At 41.5% G+C, this 19130-nt stretch overlaps 1 protein-coding gene across 5 annotated transcripts in view; it reads right to left on the reverse strand.

The window, feature by feature from the left end:
- Positions 1-5611: 5611 nt before the first annotated feature.
- tiprl (TIP41, TOR signaling pathway regulator-like (S. cerevisiae)) overlaps positions 5612-19130 on the reverse strand; it is a 35884-nt gene continuing 22365 nt past the window's right edge. For 3 of the 5 annotated variants that reach the window (XM_061702612.1, XM_061702609.1, XM_061702610.1), the window contains exons 4-7: positions 16333-16464; positions 15654-15749; positions 15266-15328; positions 5612-6373 (exon numbers count right to left, since the gene is read on the reverse strand). In XM_061702612.1, the coding sequence (XP_061558596.1) occupies positions 6248-6373; positions 15266-15328; positions 15654-15749; positions 16333-16464 (417 nt within the window). In that variant the 3' untranslated portion in view covers positions 5612-6247. The remainder of the gene's footprint in view (positions 6374-15265; positions 15329-15653; positions 15750-16332; positions 16465-19130) is intronic. The other 2 variants (XM_061702607.1, XM_061702608.1) reach the window with 2 other exon arrangements.

A 19130-nucleotide genomic window follows, 5' to 3' on the forward strand; every position in this document is an offset into this window, starting at 1 on the left:
GGAGCAGTCTGGAATGCCTGAGAAAATGAGGTTGTCACGCATGCTTCTTGATTGACTGGCCAACGTAGTTTCTTTTATGAGTTTATATTCCAGTCTAAGAGTTTGTAGTTCTGCTGACGTTGACATGTTTGATCGAAGCACAGTATTATCTAATCTTAGATCATTCATTTGTTGTGTGAATTCCAAGCTCTTTCTGATTTCGGTGATCTCCTGGCGAAGCAAATCAAGTGCAATTGACAATTTCTTGTTGATTGAAAAGAGGACACTCGTCTGTATCTCTGTCGAATCAAGCAAATCCTCAGTTGAGGTGGAAGAATCAGCTTTTTTACTCTTCAGCGGCAGCTCAACGTGTTGACTCGGATCCTCCATGGCGAGACGAGCTGGTGTTGACGTAGCTGCGCGGATAGAACGTGTCTCACTGTAAGTTACCGCTGCTAGCAAAGCTGGAGAAGGAAAAAAGGAAAGAACAAAGCAACCATCCGCTGTTGAAAATCTTGTCATAGCATGTCTTCGGAAATCACGCAATCTCTCGCATTGTCACAGCATGCTCCCGTCCCGTCATCTGATTGTTGACAAACAGATTTTACATCAGACCTGTGGCAAACAATCAGTGTCATTGTTGTCATCATTTATATTGGGATCATTCATGCAAAAGTTCGTAAAATATCAAACAGACAGTCAAATTCAGTGAAATTTATGGCACAGTTCCTGGCTGGCAGTAACTATCCACCGCCAGTGGGTTTCGCTTGTTTTCCATAAATTGTCCCAGGGGGCCTTACATGCAATTCAAAGGAGCACACGATTCCTTGAACTTTATTTTTGAATTGCTTTGAACAGCGGGTTTTCCAAGCTTTTGGTCTGTATCTTGGTTCTGCACACGAAGGGGGTCTTTGATGACTGGAAGCCCAGATTTCAATGGGAGCTGTTAATTTGTTTCAAGTCTTGGCTGACATAAACTACGCTTCTTGTGACCGTCTGGCTCAGCAGAGCAGAAGGCAAGAATGGAGAACTATCAGCGGTTGGGGGTTGCTGGTGCCATCTTGTTGATCATGTGCCCGTTACATCAATGGCTTCCCGAATCTCTTATTTACGCGACGGAGCTAAAAATAAATTCCCCAAAACTGAAATCGATTTTTTTTTTCGCTGCTTGGCTCACTAATCCAAGCAGTAACGCGGGGCTGGAAGATTATCTGCACGTCCAGACTTCATGGCATGTCAGAGAAAACCTCAAAGGCCCTTTAACAATCGGTGTAGGAAATCATACCACACGACAGATGCGTGCAACACACAGACAACGGATATCCAACTAACATTTAACAATCCACTCCAGTTCCACTGACAGGCTAAGCTTGGTTTCAAGTGCTCACACAGCTATGGTGCCTAGATTTATTACAAAATATTGTGTATTTTGTGCGTTTGAGTTTAACAAGAACTTGATATCTCCGCACTCGGGCCGCATCACTATGTTACGTATATTGGTTTTGGATAAAAGCGTAATTAATTTTGGAAAATAATACACCAGAAGGCGAAAGCCTGTGTTCACTTCCGGTTTAGTTCAACGTACGTTCAACGTTACAACCAAACTATCTTTTTCTCGTTATGGGGCACCACCTCTCTTTTTATGTGTGTAAATTTTAGGAAAAGTTAAGAAAAATCTCGATCAATCTCAGTACGTAGAAGAGTTCTTAATAAGAGTTCTCGATTACAGCGTTTTTTTATATTCAAACACACACAAAACACAACAGAAAGTGAAATTTTATAAAAAAAAATTATCTAAAAGGGAAAACTACAGGGAAACAATGCAGAGGGATTTTAGTATGCAAAGAAAATAATAATAATGGTAACAGAAAGAAAAATAAGCATACGCAAAGGAAAATAGGACATCGTGTGTGGCTGGACTTGAAATAATCGTGAATAGGTTACAGCGTGTTACGCTAGTACAAAGTTGGAACTTGTGTGAAGCTGGTATTTTACTCCAAAATTATTAGGCACTAATTTTATACATTCTGACAACGATTGCCATGCTCTACTCACGACCATAGATCAGTTGGCCATGAGGATGGTCTGTCTCTGAATATCTCAAGAAGAAAAAGAGGCAGCTTTAGTTGAAGGAGAAGATGCACAAAAAGTGAAAACAAGAGAGGCAAAAAGAAAGTTGTTGTCCCGCTGGGGTGCATTCATAACTTTTCCTGCCGTTTGAAGGGGGCAGGTCCACCTCCGTGCCCCCTCATTCTCATGGGCCACTCTGGATTTTAATGCACCACACCACTCAGGGGCCACTTGTACATGGGGTAGGGCCAATGACTGCCAGTCAGGGACCTGGCAGTCATTGTAACAGGGAGGAGGTGGGTTTCACTAGGCTCATGGCGGTGCTCCTGTGGCTGGATGGTGCCCCTCTGGCTGGATGGCTGCTTGGCGTGGGGGCTCCCCTGTCATGCGTTGTGGTGGCACATACAAACAAACAACCATTCGCACGCACAGTCACACCTACGGGCAATTTAGAGTCTCCAATTAATGCATGTTTTTGGGATGTGGGAGGAAACCGGAGTGCCCGGAGAAAACCCACGCAGACACGGGAGAACATGCAAACTCCACACAGGCGGGGCCGGGGATTGAACCCTGGTCCTCAGAACTGTGAGGCTGACGCTCTAACCAGTCGCCCACCGTGCCGCGACAAATAACATAACTATGTGAATTTCTTGTGTATCCCCTCACTTACACTCTGGTTCTATAGATGTTTAGAATTTACAGAGCCCCTCCCACCACACTTCAATTGTAAAGCCGGGTCCATGACCCCTGTCCTGGATGCTTCCCCTCCTGTCCTTGTCCTGTCCAATATTGTCCAGTCCTTCCCTCACAAGGTGTCATTTTACTAGGTATACAGTATAATGCTTTCCTGTCTTCATCTTGTTTACAGCTAGTGCTTTGTCTTTTTTTATCTTTGACAATATTACTTAGTTACCTTTTCACTCTCTCCTTTCTGTTTTTTCTGTCACTACCCTTTAAAAACTTTTCTCTGTTCGACTGAATGACTGAAATTCTCAAATATCCATCAGAATACAAAGAAACCACAGTGGCAGCTTAAAAAGTCCACGGTGACACAATAAAACTTCCAGCATAAATGGGATACAGATCCTCCTTTTGGCTTGACCTAGCAGCCAACCAGAACAAAAAAAAAAAAAGATGGCGGCCACTCTGCACATCTCTCCAATCTGGTACATGCACAACCTACTTCCGCATTCGGCAAACCAGGAACTATCACTTACTCCTCGCTTGGGTGAATGGGGAAGGGGACCGTTTCAAAACACATGTAGGAACTTCGACATCTTTTTTTTTTTTTTTAAACACAAGATGTCACCACAGAGCCATCAAACATGACAGGAGACAGTGTTTAGGCGTTGTTCGTGTTTACGTCTCTTATTATATTTGTATCAATAAATGATATACATGTATTTAACTTTTGTCTGAAAAGACCAGCTGTAAAGAAAACTATTTTATCAAGCTTGGCTTCAAACAATCATGTCATCGATCCAAGTTATGCTTGTTAGCATAGCATACACAGGTCACCTATTCCGTGTTCCATGTTGGCCATGTGACGTTCGGCATATTGTGGATTCGCTCTCTAAACCCAGCCTCCATCTAGTGATATAAGATATCTAGGCCTACACCCATAGAGATCCACTTCGTTTCCTTTCGGCTTCTCCCGTTAGGGGTCGCCACAGCGTGTCATCTATTTCCATCTCCTGCGCCCTCCCTCACTACATCTATCAACCTTCTCTTGGGTCTCTAGCTCTCTTGACTGGCAGCTCCATCCTTATCATCCTCTACCAACATACTCACTCTCTCCCCTCTGGACGTTTCCAAACCATGGAAGTCTGCTCCCTAACTTTCTCTCCAAAACATCTCACCTTGGCTGTCCCTTTGATGAGCTAATTTCTAATCCTGTCCTATGTCATTCTAACATACTTCTTTGCCACTCCAGACTTCAGCACACAGTACTACAGTTCCTCTCTGGGTACTTTGTCATAGGCTTTCTCTACATCTACAAAGACACAATGTAGCTCCTTATGACCCCTCTACTTCTCCAGCAATACCCTCAAGACAGGTAATGCATCTGTGGTACTCCTAGACATGAAACCATACTGTACTGAATCTAGCCTCCACTACCCTTTCCTATAACTTAATTTTGTGGCTCATTAGCTTTATTCCTCTATAGTTCCCACAGCTCTGCACAGAACCCTTGTTCTTAAAAGTGGGCACCAGTAAAATTTTCCTCCATTCCCAAGGCATCTATCTTATCACCCTCTAGATTTTTGTTGAACGACCTGGTCAAAAACTCCACAGCCAACTCTCTTGAGATGCTTCCATACCTCGACAGGTATCCATCAGGACCAACGGCCTTTCCATTTTTCATCCTCTTTAGTCCCTTTCTAACTTCCCCCTTGGTAATCACTGGTACTTCCTGGTCCACCACACGTGCCTCTTCCACTCTTCCTTGGCTCTCGTTTTCCACATTCATAAACTCCTCAAAGTATTCTTTCCAACTAGTAGATAAGCTCGAGAAATTCGAATGACCTGATTTCAGATGAAAAAAACATCTGGAACTCAGGAATTTTAATTACGAGAAATACTAGAAAAAGTTGGTTTGGTAAAATACGCCACCTGAAAGGAATCGTTTTTATTAAACTTTATTTTACAGTATCTTCATACAGTATGTCTATGCTATAAACAGGGTTCAGACAGACAGAGAGAGGAGAGATAGATCTAGATATGTTAGCTTTGCTAACTACGTAAAGTTATTTACCTTATTAAAACATTTGTACATGACTGTGTTTGTGATGAGTGAAATGAAAATGACGGACAAATTATGCGGGTAATCTTTGCAGACAGCGGCATAGCCCCCTCAACCCCCCTCGTAATTTGGAGACGATCATACGTGACGTTACTAGGGGGAAATCTTTGGGTTTTATTCCCATGACAAATGTAGTAGCATTGATAATGTTGTTTGAAAAAAGAAAATTTATAGGTGATTTGCGGCGGGAGGAGTTTACCGGCTTACCAGACTTTACAAGGTAGGTGCATGCTTGCTCACCTGTAGTCCAGATGAATTGAAGGCTCACACTTGTCATTTAAAATGAATAAGTAGCGGGCCAGCGTCAAAACAGGTATGTGGTGGCCACTGGCAAGACAACAGCGTACTAGCCTGCCTGTTACATGCATATGTGGTGCGTATGTACGGACGGTGTGCTTGATAATATGGTGTCCTATCTAGAAGAAGCAGTCAATTATGTTGCAACAGGCAGCCAATCATATTGCAGCAGGTCACTTTTAACTCAAATAGAATTGATCATGATTGAGACAGCGTCACAGGGCTCTCTCTCGTGCAGGAAGAGGAGATTGCAGTGGAAAAAAAGGCGACTTTCAACCACTAAAACATGCTCTCGCGCAAAAGCGACTGACATTTTTAATTGCACAAACTGAGAAAAAGGTTGCATCTGAGACCAATTTGGTTGCAGTCTCGAGCCCTATTATACAGAGATAAAATCAAAGATTGTGGCCTCAGCACAATCTCAAATTAAGACGCTGTACACATACATATTGCGACAATATGTATGTATATTGATTGCAGCAAAAGACAAGATCAAAACCAACAATATGCTATACTACCAGTTCTCACCAGCCCCATGATATGAGTTCAGAATTTCTGTCGGGTTGATTGAATTATTTAGAGAATTATTTTCATCAAATTATTTTTATTAAAGTTTATCATCCATCAAATAGAACATTTGAATTGGAAATAAAAAATACACAGACAAACTTTACATGCATGGCTGTAACTCTATTATCCAGTATTTGAAGAATGCAATCATTAACTATTACATCGCTGTCATCGGGCCAAAACCACTTAGGTCCAAATTCGGTCAATTTTCACATTTTCTTCACAAATCGATACCATCAGTTATTTTTACTTTAATAACTATTAGTTTTATTTATTTATTTATTTATTTATTTATTTTATTATTTATTATTTTTAACTTACATTTTTATTTTAATTATTTACCAATCTAATGTGTTGAAAATGTCTTGCTCACGTTGACGATGCAATGTTAATGGCTCAACAAACATGCCATTTCTTTTGTTTCCTGAAAAGTGATGATTTTGGAGATGCAAAGTTTCCGCCCAACGCCAGCAATATTTGATATTTAGTTCATCATAAAAAAATACAAATTGAAGTATATACTGCTCATTAAAGGTCTTCATTAACAGCGTCATGCTCCTGCTCGGGAAGTTCCAACTTCTCACACTGTCTTAGCTTGAAGGTTAAATGTTGAGCAATTTCATTCGGATCAGTGTATAGCGAAGCAGGAACACTCTGAAAGAAAGGGGGGGGAAAATACTGTGTTATGACATACCATTGTTTAAAACATTATAATAAACATGTTCTACATTGGAAAGATTTATTTTCAGCCTCAGTGAACATTATTTGATCTTTTAATTAATTTAGAAGAATAAGGGGTATGGAAATGGATGGATTGATTATTTAGAGTTGATTTTAGAAAGAAAATTCAAAAAGACAAATTAAGGGTACAGTGGAAGCACTAAAAGGAACATGCTGTGCATTGTACGAAACATGCAATGGACACTACTTAAATGACTAAGAAGTTCTTATGTAGTATGTGTGTGTGTGCGTGTGTGTGCGTGTGTGTGTGTGTGTGTGTGTGTGTGTGTGTGGAGGGCGGGGTGTCAGTGTTTCATTGACATGACAGTGGTCAACTTTTTGAGGAAGTCTAATCACTTCTCATACGAAAGTCAGTTTTGAAAACTGGATGTTTGAATGAATATGATTACATGGTAAAACATTTTAAGGCTCGATTTTTTTTTTTTTTTTTTTTAAATCAAAGCTAGCACATCACCCCATAAATTAATGTCACTTATAAACTGTCAATTCATTTTGTACTACACTATTTCCTAATAGTAAATGGCTATAATTTTCTTGTGGCTAGTTTATTAGGGCCTGAGCAGCAACGGCTACAAAGTCCTTATTGGAATTGTAAGAATTCTTATTCTTATTATTTTATTGGGCCCCGAGCAGCGACCACTGCGCAGTCCATATGGTAATCCTAAAAATTACTTTTCTTCCTTATTATTTGGGCCCGAGCAGCGACCACTGCGAGGTTCCTATTGTAACCGTAAGAATAATTACGGCCCAAGCAGCGACCGCTGCAAGATTACACAAAAAGGCCTCAGTAGCGCCACTACAGAGCACTATCTGCAGCACACTTGGCCTTGGCCTATGAAAATTGAGAGGCAAGTGTAGCATCCCAAGATGTACAAAAAAAGTCAGTGGAACCAATATTCTATAATAAACAGGAAGTGAGTTATGGTTTTTTTTTTAATGTAGAATTTTGCCACATATTTAAACATTCACAGGGGTCATACTTGACTTGGTCTTGAGACAAACTTGGTCTGTACCATCAAGACCTGGGACATTAAAAGTGATTAAAAGCTTTTCATTTTGCCATACTATATGACGAGGGCGGGGCATAAAATTTTGCAAATCAAATTTCCTTCACCACAAAGCAAAGCAAATTTATTTATGTAGCACATTTTCTACAGGTAACAATGTCCTTTACATGATTGAAAAGCATTTAAAAATAAAAGACAGCTTAAAAACTAAAAATAAAGACTAAAAACTAAAAATGAAGATAACATACAGTTCAAGAAAGATAATTTAAAAGTGGAACTTCTCAAATCATAATCATAAGAAAAAATAGTTTTTAACCTGGACTTTAAAACATTCACACTTGGGCTGACTTCACAACCGAAACATCTGTGAGCAACACAGTAGCTAAAAGTTGCTCCACCATATTTGCGTTGGACTCTGTGCTCCAGTATTTGACCTGAGTCTGTAGATCTCAGAGCCCTAGGGGGATTTTATTCCACTACCATTTGTTTCATATATTCAGGACCTAAATCATTTAAGGATTTATAGACCAGAAGCAGAACATTAAAGTTTATTTTAAAGCTGACTGGGAGCCAGTGTAGGGAATTTAGAATTGGAGTAATATGTTCTGACCTGGCCTGTGTGGAGTTTGCATGTTCTCCCCGTGCCTGCGTGGGTTTTCTCCGGGCACTCCGGTTTCCTCCCACATCCCAAAAACATGCATTAATTGGAGACTCTAAATTGCCCGTAGGTGTGACTGTGAGTGCGAATGGTTGTTTGTTTCTATGTGCCCTGCGATTGGCTGGCAACCAGTTCAGGGTGTACCCCGCCTCCTGCCCGATGACAGCTGGGATAGGCTCCAGCACGCCCGCGACCCTAGTGAGGAGAAGTGGCTCAGAAAATGGATGGATGGATGGATGTTCTGACCTCTTTGTTCTTGTCAGAACCCGAACTGCAGCGTTCTGAATGAGCTGCAGCTGTTTAATGCTCTTTTGGGGGAGTCCAGTCAAAAGACGATTACAATAGTCAAGTCTACTGAGATAAAAGCATGGATGAGTACATATACTATAGTATACTATAATATAGTGGTGTAAAGAACACGCCCTATGAAGCACACTTGTCAACGGCAACCCCCAAGAACTAATAACCTTTTTCATTCCTGCCTTCTCACCCTCAATGGGCCAGTCTGTTTGCACTAGGACAAGAAACCTGGTTTTCTCATCACCTCGGCCATAAACTAGTCATCAACCCTCCCCCAGCCATTCTGGCTGGTTTCTCCAACAAATACTTTTTTCTCCGAACTGATAGACTGACCAAAAATTTGGGAAACTGGATTGACCTCCTGGAGAGCATTGATGTTGCACTCGCCCATGTTCTGGAAGTGCTGGGGCGGTGCCAGCTGGCGCGAGCCTTGGTCCTCCGCTCTGGCTCCTGGTGGCGGGGAGGTGGGCCCCCCTGTCGCTCATTCCTGGCATCCCGCTGCGGTTGCCGCCTCCTCCTCTTCTTGTGGGGGGTTCCCCTGCGGGCAGTGGGGCCGGCTGTGGGGTTTTCATCCCTGCCTGGTCTCTAGGGTGGGTCCACCTCCCACACTCGTGGTCGGGTAGTGGGTGCTGGCTGGAATATGGGGGGGATTATCGGGGCTGGGTAGGGCGGCCCTCTCTGTCCGTGGTTGTCCTGCCTGATGGGCACGACCTGTAGGAGCCATGTCTCTTAATCACTCACTTTGTACACACTCACACCACTCACTGTAAATATTTTTTTTACTAGTCACATCTGGGCGCACACACATATTTGGGGTTTCCTGAGGGGCTGGTGTGGGGTTGGGAGAGTGCGGGTGCCGGACCGGATTTCAGTATGTCAGAGTTGTTTCCCGGTCCAAGCGCCCTGCCTCTCCGCCCTGCCTTCCCCCAAGGATTTTAATGCATTACACACACTCATCTCCCTTTCTTTTAATGCACCACATACACCCATCTCTGGGGGATGGTGGGTCTTGGGTGGGGGGAGGATTTGGCTATTTACATTGCCACTCCCACCACACTTCAGTTGTACAGCCGGGTTCATGACACACGTCCTGCATGCTTCCTCTCCTGTCCCTGTCCTGTCTTATCTTGTCCTCTCCTTCCCTCACAGGGTGTAGCACTACTGCCCCATACAACACTCGTATCTAATGTGTCATTGTTCTAGATATATAATGATTTACTTTCCTCATGTTGTTTAGAGTTAGTGCTTTGTCCTTTGTCTTCTTTTCTCACTCCCCTCTAGAAACCTTGTTCTGTTGGACTGACCGACTCTGATTCTCAATAAATATCCATTATAATACTAAGAAACCACAGTGGCAGCTGAAAAACTCCACAGTGACAGTAAAACTGTTCCGGCATAAAAGGGATACAGATCCTCCATTCAGCTTGACCTAACAGACGAACTGGACAAAAAAAAACAATCAAAAAAACCCCCAAAAAACAAAAAAAGCTTTTTTTCAGTAACCACGGTTTTACGTTTTACCGTGGTCAATGTCTGTCTTGAAATTTTACGAACTTTGCACAAATGTTCCAAGCGGATAGCATGATGCCAATGTCACGTCTGTTTCGTTCAGATCTGCTGCCAAATCTGTTCGTCAACAGAATGAGATGACTGTATTTACCCCCGATAACACGGAAATGCTCCATAATGGACATTAAGTGTTCTTAGCCACCAAATAAGGTTGACACACTCATTGCATAGATTAACCACGGTGCGTGAGACAATGCAAAAGCTGGGAAATGATTTCTTATTTTAGATCTACTGGTTTTAACCCACAGAAAATTCTACAGTGAATTGCAATTATCAGAGGGCGTGGTCTCTCCTTCCCGCTCTTGCTTTTGGGACAACTCCCACTTTTTCCTTGGTACAAAACACCGGAACCTTTTGTTCTCTCGGCTTGTTCTCCTGCTCGGCCAAAGACGCTGGCTACCAGCCAGGAAGCCCCACTCCTCACCAAAAGGCGTGGGTGGCGCACCAAAACGAGCTAGGCCCGGCCGAACCTTCCTTGCCGCGCCGACGATCGCAGTTATTCTGCCAGGTTCCCAAAACTACACTGTGTGTAGGTGAGTCGCCACTAAAAGGAATCCATCAGGAAGGATTTGCACCGCAAGTTTTCTTTGAGCACATGACGAACAACGTCACCCAAGTGCTTCGGCCACCCTACTCTTGCATTTTATTTACACCGCAAGTAAACACAGGTATTTACTTTCCAACGTATTCCTTTTCCAAATTAATTACGCTTTTATCCAAAAACCAATATACATTACAGTGGTCACCAATGGAGTGCCCGCAGGCACTGTGTCGCCCACAGACACCCTTTGAGTCTCCCGCGAGCCCTGTTCTAAAAATAGTTCAGAGTGATGCTTTTATGTCGCTATTCAAATAAATAAATAAAATGTGTCACATTGCAGCGTGCTGCATCTAGTATTTTTTGTTGATATTCTTTTTAAATTGGTGTAAATTTGGAAAAGACAATATTAAAAAAAAAAAAAAACTAACAGAAGAGTTCAAATTTCGTAATGTAGTGCGTGACCAAACTGTAGCATTCGTGGAGATAAGCTAGCAGACACAACGACGTTAAGATGATTTAACCCCCCAAAAACATGGCAGACAAAACAACAACAACAACATAACTTTCACAGTTATTTTTTAACCACTGTGAAAAAGTTCTGTGTCTCATTTGTGGAGCGACTGTGACGATGCCAAAGTGCCACAATATGAAGAGACATTTCATAACACTAGGCAGCTTTGTGCAAACAGCAGTCTTTTTTCTCTGAGACTGGTAGAAAATGCCCAAAAAGTAACAGAAGTCTCATTTAGAGCTACACACTTCTTGATGACGAAAAAGGAAGCATTTTCTAGATGGGGAGGATTTCAAAGAAGCAATGATGATTAATGCAAAAACAGTACTTAAAAGGATGAGGAATATGGAACCGATGTAATCTCTACTCTCTCCGATGTCCAACTGGGGGCAACTACAATGGTTAGAAGCGTGATGGCTATGTGGGAACTTTGGGAACTTGACTGATCAGCTGGAGCGGGGATCTGGCGAAGTGCAAGTGGTTTAGCATCAGTGGTTTAGAACTATTTGAACTGCGAGCTGCAAGGCGAAAGTAAAACTGTTACTGATATGGTAAGTGCTCTAAATGCATTTAAGGTCAGATCAACATTTTCTCTGAGCATTTGCAGAGAAAAAAGATGCTGCACTTTCATTCTGTGTAGATTTCGCTGAAAGACCATGCTTATGCATATGAGACTTTTGATGTTTTAGAAAAGGACTCAAGTCATAAACAGGTTTTACGCCAATGTCCGCGGCGAATTGATTGTGATAAATGACGTCACAATTGTTCGTTTACGGTTATTATGCAACATTGTGCTCACCACAACAGCAGGCAAGAAAACAAATAGGAATAAAGTTGTGACAAATGTTTCTGCAGTGGTGATTCAAGTCACTTGATGATGGCAGAGTAATAAGATTTAGATTACAAAAAAAACACAACCAGGAGAAGAGGCAAGAGAGGTCAACAAGAAGGGTTTCAGCTTCTTCTTACAGGTGTTTAGAAGAATCTCACCGCACCACTCGTCAATAGCACTGCCTTGCTCATTTTTACACATCCTTTCCTGGCCCTTTCTTTCGTCTCATCTTGTTCTCTTGGTTACTTATTGCATGCCCCCCCCATTTGGGTTTCAGATCAAAGGTTGACTATGAGACAAGTTTAGAATTTCAGCTTTTATTTCATGCTATTTACAACCCCAATTCCAATGAAGTTGGGACGTTGTGTTAAACATAAATAAAAAAAGAATACAATGATTTGCAAATCATGTTCAACCTATATTTAATTGAATACACTACAAAGACAAGATATTTAATGTTCAAACTGATAAACTTCATTGTTTTTAGCAAATAATCATTAACTTAGAATTTTATGGCTGCAACATGTTCCAAAAAAGCTGGGACAGGGTCATGTTTACCACTGAGTTACATCACCTTTTCTTTTAACAACATTCAATAAACGTTTGGGAACTGAGGACACTAATTGTTGAAGCTTTGTAGGTGGAATTCTTTCCCATTCTTGCTTGATGTACAGCTTCAGCTGTTCAACAGTCCGGGGTCTCCGTTGTCGTATTTTACGCTTCATAATGCGCCACACATTTTCAATGGGAGACAGGTCTGGACTGCAGGCAGGCCAGTCTAGTACCTGCACTCTTTTACTACGAAGCCACGCTGTTGTAACACGTGCAGAATGTGGTTTGGCATTGTCTTGCTGAAATAACCAGGGGCGTCCATGAAAAAGCCGTTGCTTGGATGGCAGCATATGTTTCTCCAAAACCTGTATGTACCTTTCAGCATTAATGGTGCCTTCACAGATGTGTGAGTTACCCATGCCATTGGCACTAACACAGCCCCATACCATCACAGATACTCGCTTTTGAACTTTGCGTCCATAACAGTCCAGATGGTTCTTTCCCTCTATAGCCCGGAGGACACGACGTCCACAATTTCCCAAAACAATTTGAAATGTGGACTCGTTGGACCACAGAACACTTTTCCACTTTGCATCAGTCCATCTTCGATGAGCTCGGGCCCAGAGAAGCCGGCAGAGTTTCTGGGTGTTGTTGATAAATGGCTTTTGCTTTGCATAGTAGAGTTTCAAGTTGCACTTACGGATGTAGCGCTGAACTGTATTTATTAACATTGATTTTCTGAAGTGTTCCTGAGCCCATGTGGTGATATCCTTTCCACATTGATGTCGGTTTTTGATGCAGTGCCGCCTGAGGGATCGAAGGTCGCGGGCATCCAATGTTGGTTTTCGGCCTTGCCGCTTTCATGCAGTGATTTCTCCAGATTCGCTGAACCTTTTGATAATATTATGGACCGTAGATGATGAAATCCTTAAATCCCTTGCAATTGTACATTGAGGAACATTGTCCTTAAACTGTTCGACTATTTTCTCATGCACTTGTTTATAAAGCGGTGAACGTTGGCCCATATCTTTGCTTGTGAATGACTGAGCAAATCAGGGAAGCTCCTTTTATACCCAATCATGGTACCCACCTGTTCCCAATTAGCCTGTTCACCTGTGGGATGTTCCAAACAGGTGTTTGATGAGCATTCCACAACCTTCAGTCTTTTTTGCCACCTGTCCCAGCTTTTTTGGAACGTGTTGCAGCCATAAAATTCCAAATTAATGATTATTTGCTAAAAACAATAAAGTTTATCAGTTTGAACATTAAATATCTTGTCTTTGTAGTGTATTCAACTAAATATAGGTTGAACATGATTTGCAAAAAATTGCATTCTGTTTTTATTTGTGTTTAACACAACGTACCAACTTCATTGGAATTGGGGTTGTACATCTAGATGTGTAAAACAACTCAGGACAGAGCACCTTTTGTTTGAAGCCACCCACTTTTCAAGTGATCATAAGTATTGGAACAGACATTATTAAATTTACTTAAAGTGATTAACATTTAATATTTGGTGGCATAACCCTTACTTGCAATAACGGCTTCAAGCACACAACCCATTGACTTCACCAGACTGTTGAATTCTTCATTGAAATACTTTTCCAGGCCTTTACTGCAGCATCTTTCAGTTCTTGTTTGTTTCTGGGGGTTTCTCCCTTCAGCTTCCTCTTCAGGAGGTAAAATGCATGGTCTATTGTGTTAAGGTCCAGACCTTCTACTTTTCCCCCCAATGAAGTCCTTTATTGTGTTGGCAGTGTGTTTTGGATCATTGTCTTGTGGCATGATAAAGCTTCTCCCGATTAGTTTGGATGCATTTTTCTGTAAATTGCCAGACAAAATGGCTTTGTAGACATCAGAATTCATTCTGCTGCTCTCATCATGAGTTACATCATCAATAAAGACAAGTGAGCCCGTTCCAGAAGCAACCAATGCAAGCCCAAGACATGACATTACCTCCACCATGCTTTACAGATGAGCTTGTGATCATAAAAATCGAATATGGCCTTCCGATTCTTTTTGTTGATGAGTGGTTTGCATTTTGTGGTATGGCATGTATATTTCTTCTCTCCAAGTCTTCTTCGCACAGTGAATTGTAATACCTTCACCCCTGCCCTGCGGAGGTTGGCAGTGATGTCACTGACCATTGTCTTTGGGTGTTTCTTCACAGCTCTCACAATGTTTCTGTCATCAACTACTGTTTCTGTCATCAACTGCTTTGCCGACCTGTTTGATGTCTGTTGCTCAGTACACCAGTAGTTTCTTTCTTTTTCAGGACACTCCAAATTGTATTGACTATGCCCAATGTTTGTGCAATAGCTCTGATATATTTTCCATCCTTGCTTCAAAATGGTTTGCTTTTCTTCCATAGACAGCTCTCTGGTCTTCATGTTTGCTTAACAGCAAATGTAGTTTTCACAGGTGAAACCCAAATCCAAAAACAAGCACTATGGTTAAACAATCAATCTAAAAGTCAACACATGAGCAACTAGAAACACCCATTAGTCACATGCTCCAATACTTTTGTTCACTTGAAAAGTAGGTGGGTTCAAACAAAAGGTGCTCTCTTGTTACAAAACACCTCCCACAACTTTTTGTTTGTGTTTTTTGGGGGCCTGTAAAGTATTAATGGAATTTTCATTCATTTTCGATGGCTCCCCAATGTGCGGTTGCCAGGGCCCGCTTATAGCTTCTTGCAACTCTAAGTTTTATTTTGACTTCATGAACAATGGAAAGGCCAGTTAGAGACTGTGGAGGGGCCGGATGTGGCCCGCATGCCGCACTTTGCCAAGGATCTGGTGCGAAACAAGCTTAAGATTGCTGTATAAAGCTTACCTTCAATTCTGCTATGTTACTTTCCCTTGTGCAGAACTCTCTTAACATGTACTTCTGTCCAGCCTGGAAACAGCACAAAATAAGTCATAAATTATGTGCTTTTTAAGAATAAAAAAATAAAATAAAATCTGATTCAAACAGCACTGACTGCAGTAAGTTTAGCATTTTCAACCAAAAGTCCAGCCTGCTTTTTTCAACAGTGTTTTCAGACATTATGTTATGATTGGAATAACAGAAAAACTTCCTTAACCTTAAATGGTGCACTTAATTTCACATTGTGTTATTACTTATTGCTTAAGATTTTTGTATGTTCGGGAAAAAAAAAAAAAAAACGAAAGCGTGTGGTGCATGCCACTGCATTTTCTTCAGCATTATTAGGTAAACTTACCTCATGATATAGTCGGGTGTCATTTATTCTTATCAGCACACCATCCACCCGCAGGAAAAAACGCAGCAATGTGAAGAAACTGGTGGGCATTACCCTCTTCATCCCATCACATCATATACATACAGACACACACACATACAATTGTGTCAATTTCAGAAAATAAAGTGGAAATGACAAAACTGCCATTAAAAAAAAGTGCAAATATTTAAAGAAGGTTGGAAACTGATCGCCAGGGGGACAAGTAAATGATATCTTCCACCTTAGCCATGGTGTGCCGAACAACACACACAATGAAGGATTCTCAGCAGGGATGCTTAAACATACCAATCCCTGACCACCAAACTCTAGTTCAACAAGGGATACCAAGGTATTATCAGGTGAGCTGTGAGACACGATACCTCACGATGCCCTAGGTCTGCCCTGAGATCTGGATTGCTTTCCGCTCAGACTGTGGAAGCCAACGAATGGATGGATAGATATAATTCTAGTTTTGTCATTGTGGAATAATGCCATGAAGTAAAAAAAGATCAGGGAGAATGATAGAGAAAAGGAACCACTATGGCGTGTTGGTCCTGTTGCTTTAAAGGGACTAAAAAGACAGGCAAAATAGCATGCAATGTTTACTCCTGTGAACAAGTTTGGTCTGGACATAGGGCTAGAGTATCAAGATGACACTAACAATTTTAACACTTATCATTGAGACCCCATGGTCATGTAGCTCATCCTCAAACAGTAGGACCTCATCAAAGAACACGATCTGTTCACGAGCCCTCAGCTTCTCCAAGTTAATTCTTTCTGTTGTCTCAGTCACCTTGAACACAGTAAGAGAGAAATAGACACTGGTACTAGTAGCAAATCTTAAGATTGACACATATAGACAACAGCTCCTGTCAAAAAGTGATTGAGAGATTTAGGATCCGGCCAAACTCCACTTAGTCAATAATTGGTTGTTCTTGTGTATGCCTGTGAATCGGCATGCCGTCACAATAGTGCCATTAGCTTGAACCATTATTTGTATTTCCCACCCTACATAGTTTTTGCATCATGCTGAACGGTTTGCAATATGACAGCATTTTACTCGTGATTTTTTTTTTCCACTATTGGACTTTAACCATTTCTTTATGATGCTATAACCACGAGGAGATGAGAGTTGGTGCTAAAATGAAGTGAAGCAAGAGAGAGGAATAAATGGGACATGAGATTTGAACCATTCCAACAGTTGCCAACCTACAGAAATTCACTTCCAGAACAATTGTCCCAAATAGACTGAACCTCCATATTTTTAAAATTTTCATATAGAACATTACGACAAAACAGTTATTGCAGTAAATCATGTAATAGCATAAAAATAATTCTGCCTACGGTTCAATTGCACAACATAATCCACACTGTATAATCAGAATTGCTGCTAATTTCTGGCCTTCTCGCATGCCATTTTTGTATTCCAACTATCTATTACTGCTGCTGAAACGATACTTCTCCACTGTGGGACTAATAAAAGTCTTGTCTTATAATCTTATATTGTAAATATTATACATTATTTATATTATATTTTTACATCGATGAATGAGGTGATTTATGTCCGGTTTCAGGTCCTGTGTGGTTGTGAAGCGTTATTGTGTATTATTTTCACTCCAGACATTTATTAATTTGCCTGGTATTTGTAGTGATGTGAGCTAACATAAGTGTCACCCATCGATGCCAGTGTCACCTCAGGGGACCTTGGCAATGTGATTGCACCATGTCGGGTGAGAACGAGAGTAGGACCGCAGGCTGGTTAAAACAAACAGCTACATGAAGCTAGCATAAAAGTTAAAGTTGATGCCTAATTATGTGCACTTTACACTAGTTTGCTGTTCAAAGTTGTCTGCTCTCCGCAAAAACATACTTAGAGCCTGACCGATGTGACAAGTGCACTGTATCACCCAAAAACGTTATTTTGGTGTTTGCAACTACATGTGACGTTACGATAGGTTAGCAATTAGCATGACTTCTCCATCTTTCTCCTGTTAATTACCCCTTGTCTTCTGTTTGTGATGACAATACTTGTCAGAATTGTCAGAAGGCGATTAGTGACTTACGCTGTGTTGACACCGGACGGGAAGTGGTACGCACTTAGGAGCGGCTCAGCATCACGTTTAGCCGTGAGCCAGCTGTAGCTCGGGAAGTTGGGCGACTGTTCAATGTGGGAGCGCTGTTTTTATTAGGGCCAGGCGATATGGCTAAAAAATGTATCTTTTTTTTTTATAGCTATACAAAATACGGACCCAGGGAAAAAAAGGCTGAATTTCGATAATTCTACTTTATAATGGAATCTTTAACCTTTAAAAAGGAGGTCAACAAAACTAGGGCGGGGGGGGGGGAAGGCGACTAACGCTCTTACAATACGATTGTTAGTTTGTGCGTGCAGAAGAACTGTGGATGTATGAGAAGACATGCTGTTCGGATAAAGTTGAAGTGAGCAAACAGAAGGTTGCTAATCGTCCATTCTGTAGAGTATAAAAGAGAATGAAACATGTTGGCAGTGGTCTAGACGCTAGTTTTGAAGGGGGAAAATAGGCGTGTGTGTGCACTTCTAGTGGGCTGATTGACATTCACGGAGTCGCGCAGCAGGTGTGCAGAACGAAGAGCAGATGTCGCAATGGAAGGGGTGAAACCTCCGTCGATAATTTTTGACAGCAGGAACTCACCGAAAAGCATGGATGAACTGGAAAGAGGAGTTTACAAGCTACACGGATCTCACCATGCCCGACTGCTGTTTTACTACCTCACTGGCGTAAGTGGGAGGGATCTCTTGGACACACTGTTGAGTGACTACTTGTCAGCAAGTCAGGAGTTCATTGATGAGGTTGTTTGATGAACACTGCACCCCGAAAATGAATGAGACTGTCGAGAGCTACGGATTCTTTATGAGAAACCAAGGATTGGATAAAACCATTGACAAATATGTAACAGACTTGAGTGTTGGCTAATAGTTACAACTTTGGTAACATAAGAGACTCACTCATTAGGGACCGCATTGTGTGTGGCACCAATAGTTCAGCGATGAGAGAGAGAGACTTCACAGGGAAGAGTGACTGACACTGGAAAAATGCCTGCAAATATGTAGGGCTGCTGAACTGTCAAAAGAAAACGGCAAAACACTGGAAGGACAAACTGGGGAAATACATGCAGTAAAACAAAGCAAAGAAAAACCACAGATGACGACGATTGCAAGTTCTTTGGCAAAATGCATGAGAGAAACGAGAAAATGGCCTGCTTTCGGGGGAAAAAAGGCAAAAAATGTGGAATATAAAATCATTTTGCCACAAAGTGCAAGTCAAGAGTAGAATACGACAGGAAAAATAGACCACTGCATGTTGTGTCAGAACAAGAAAATTAAACATGAGGACATAATGACAGTAACAGAGGTGAATAAGGACAACAAAATAGTTAACTAAGTAAAAAAACAAAAAAACAAAAAAATAAAAGATTCAA

Source organism: Phycodurus eques, chromosome 17 (genome assembly GCF_024500275.1).
Source record: "Phycodurus eques isolate BA_2022a chromosome 17, UOR_Pequ_1.1, whole genome shotgun sequence".
NCBI classification, from domain to species: Eukaryota; Metazoa; Chordata; class Actinopteri; order Syngnathiformes; family Syngnathidae; genus Phycodurus; species Phycodurus eques.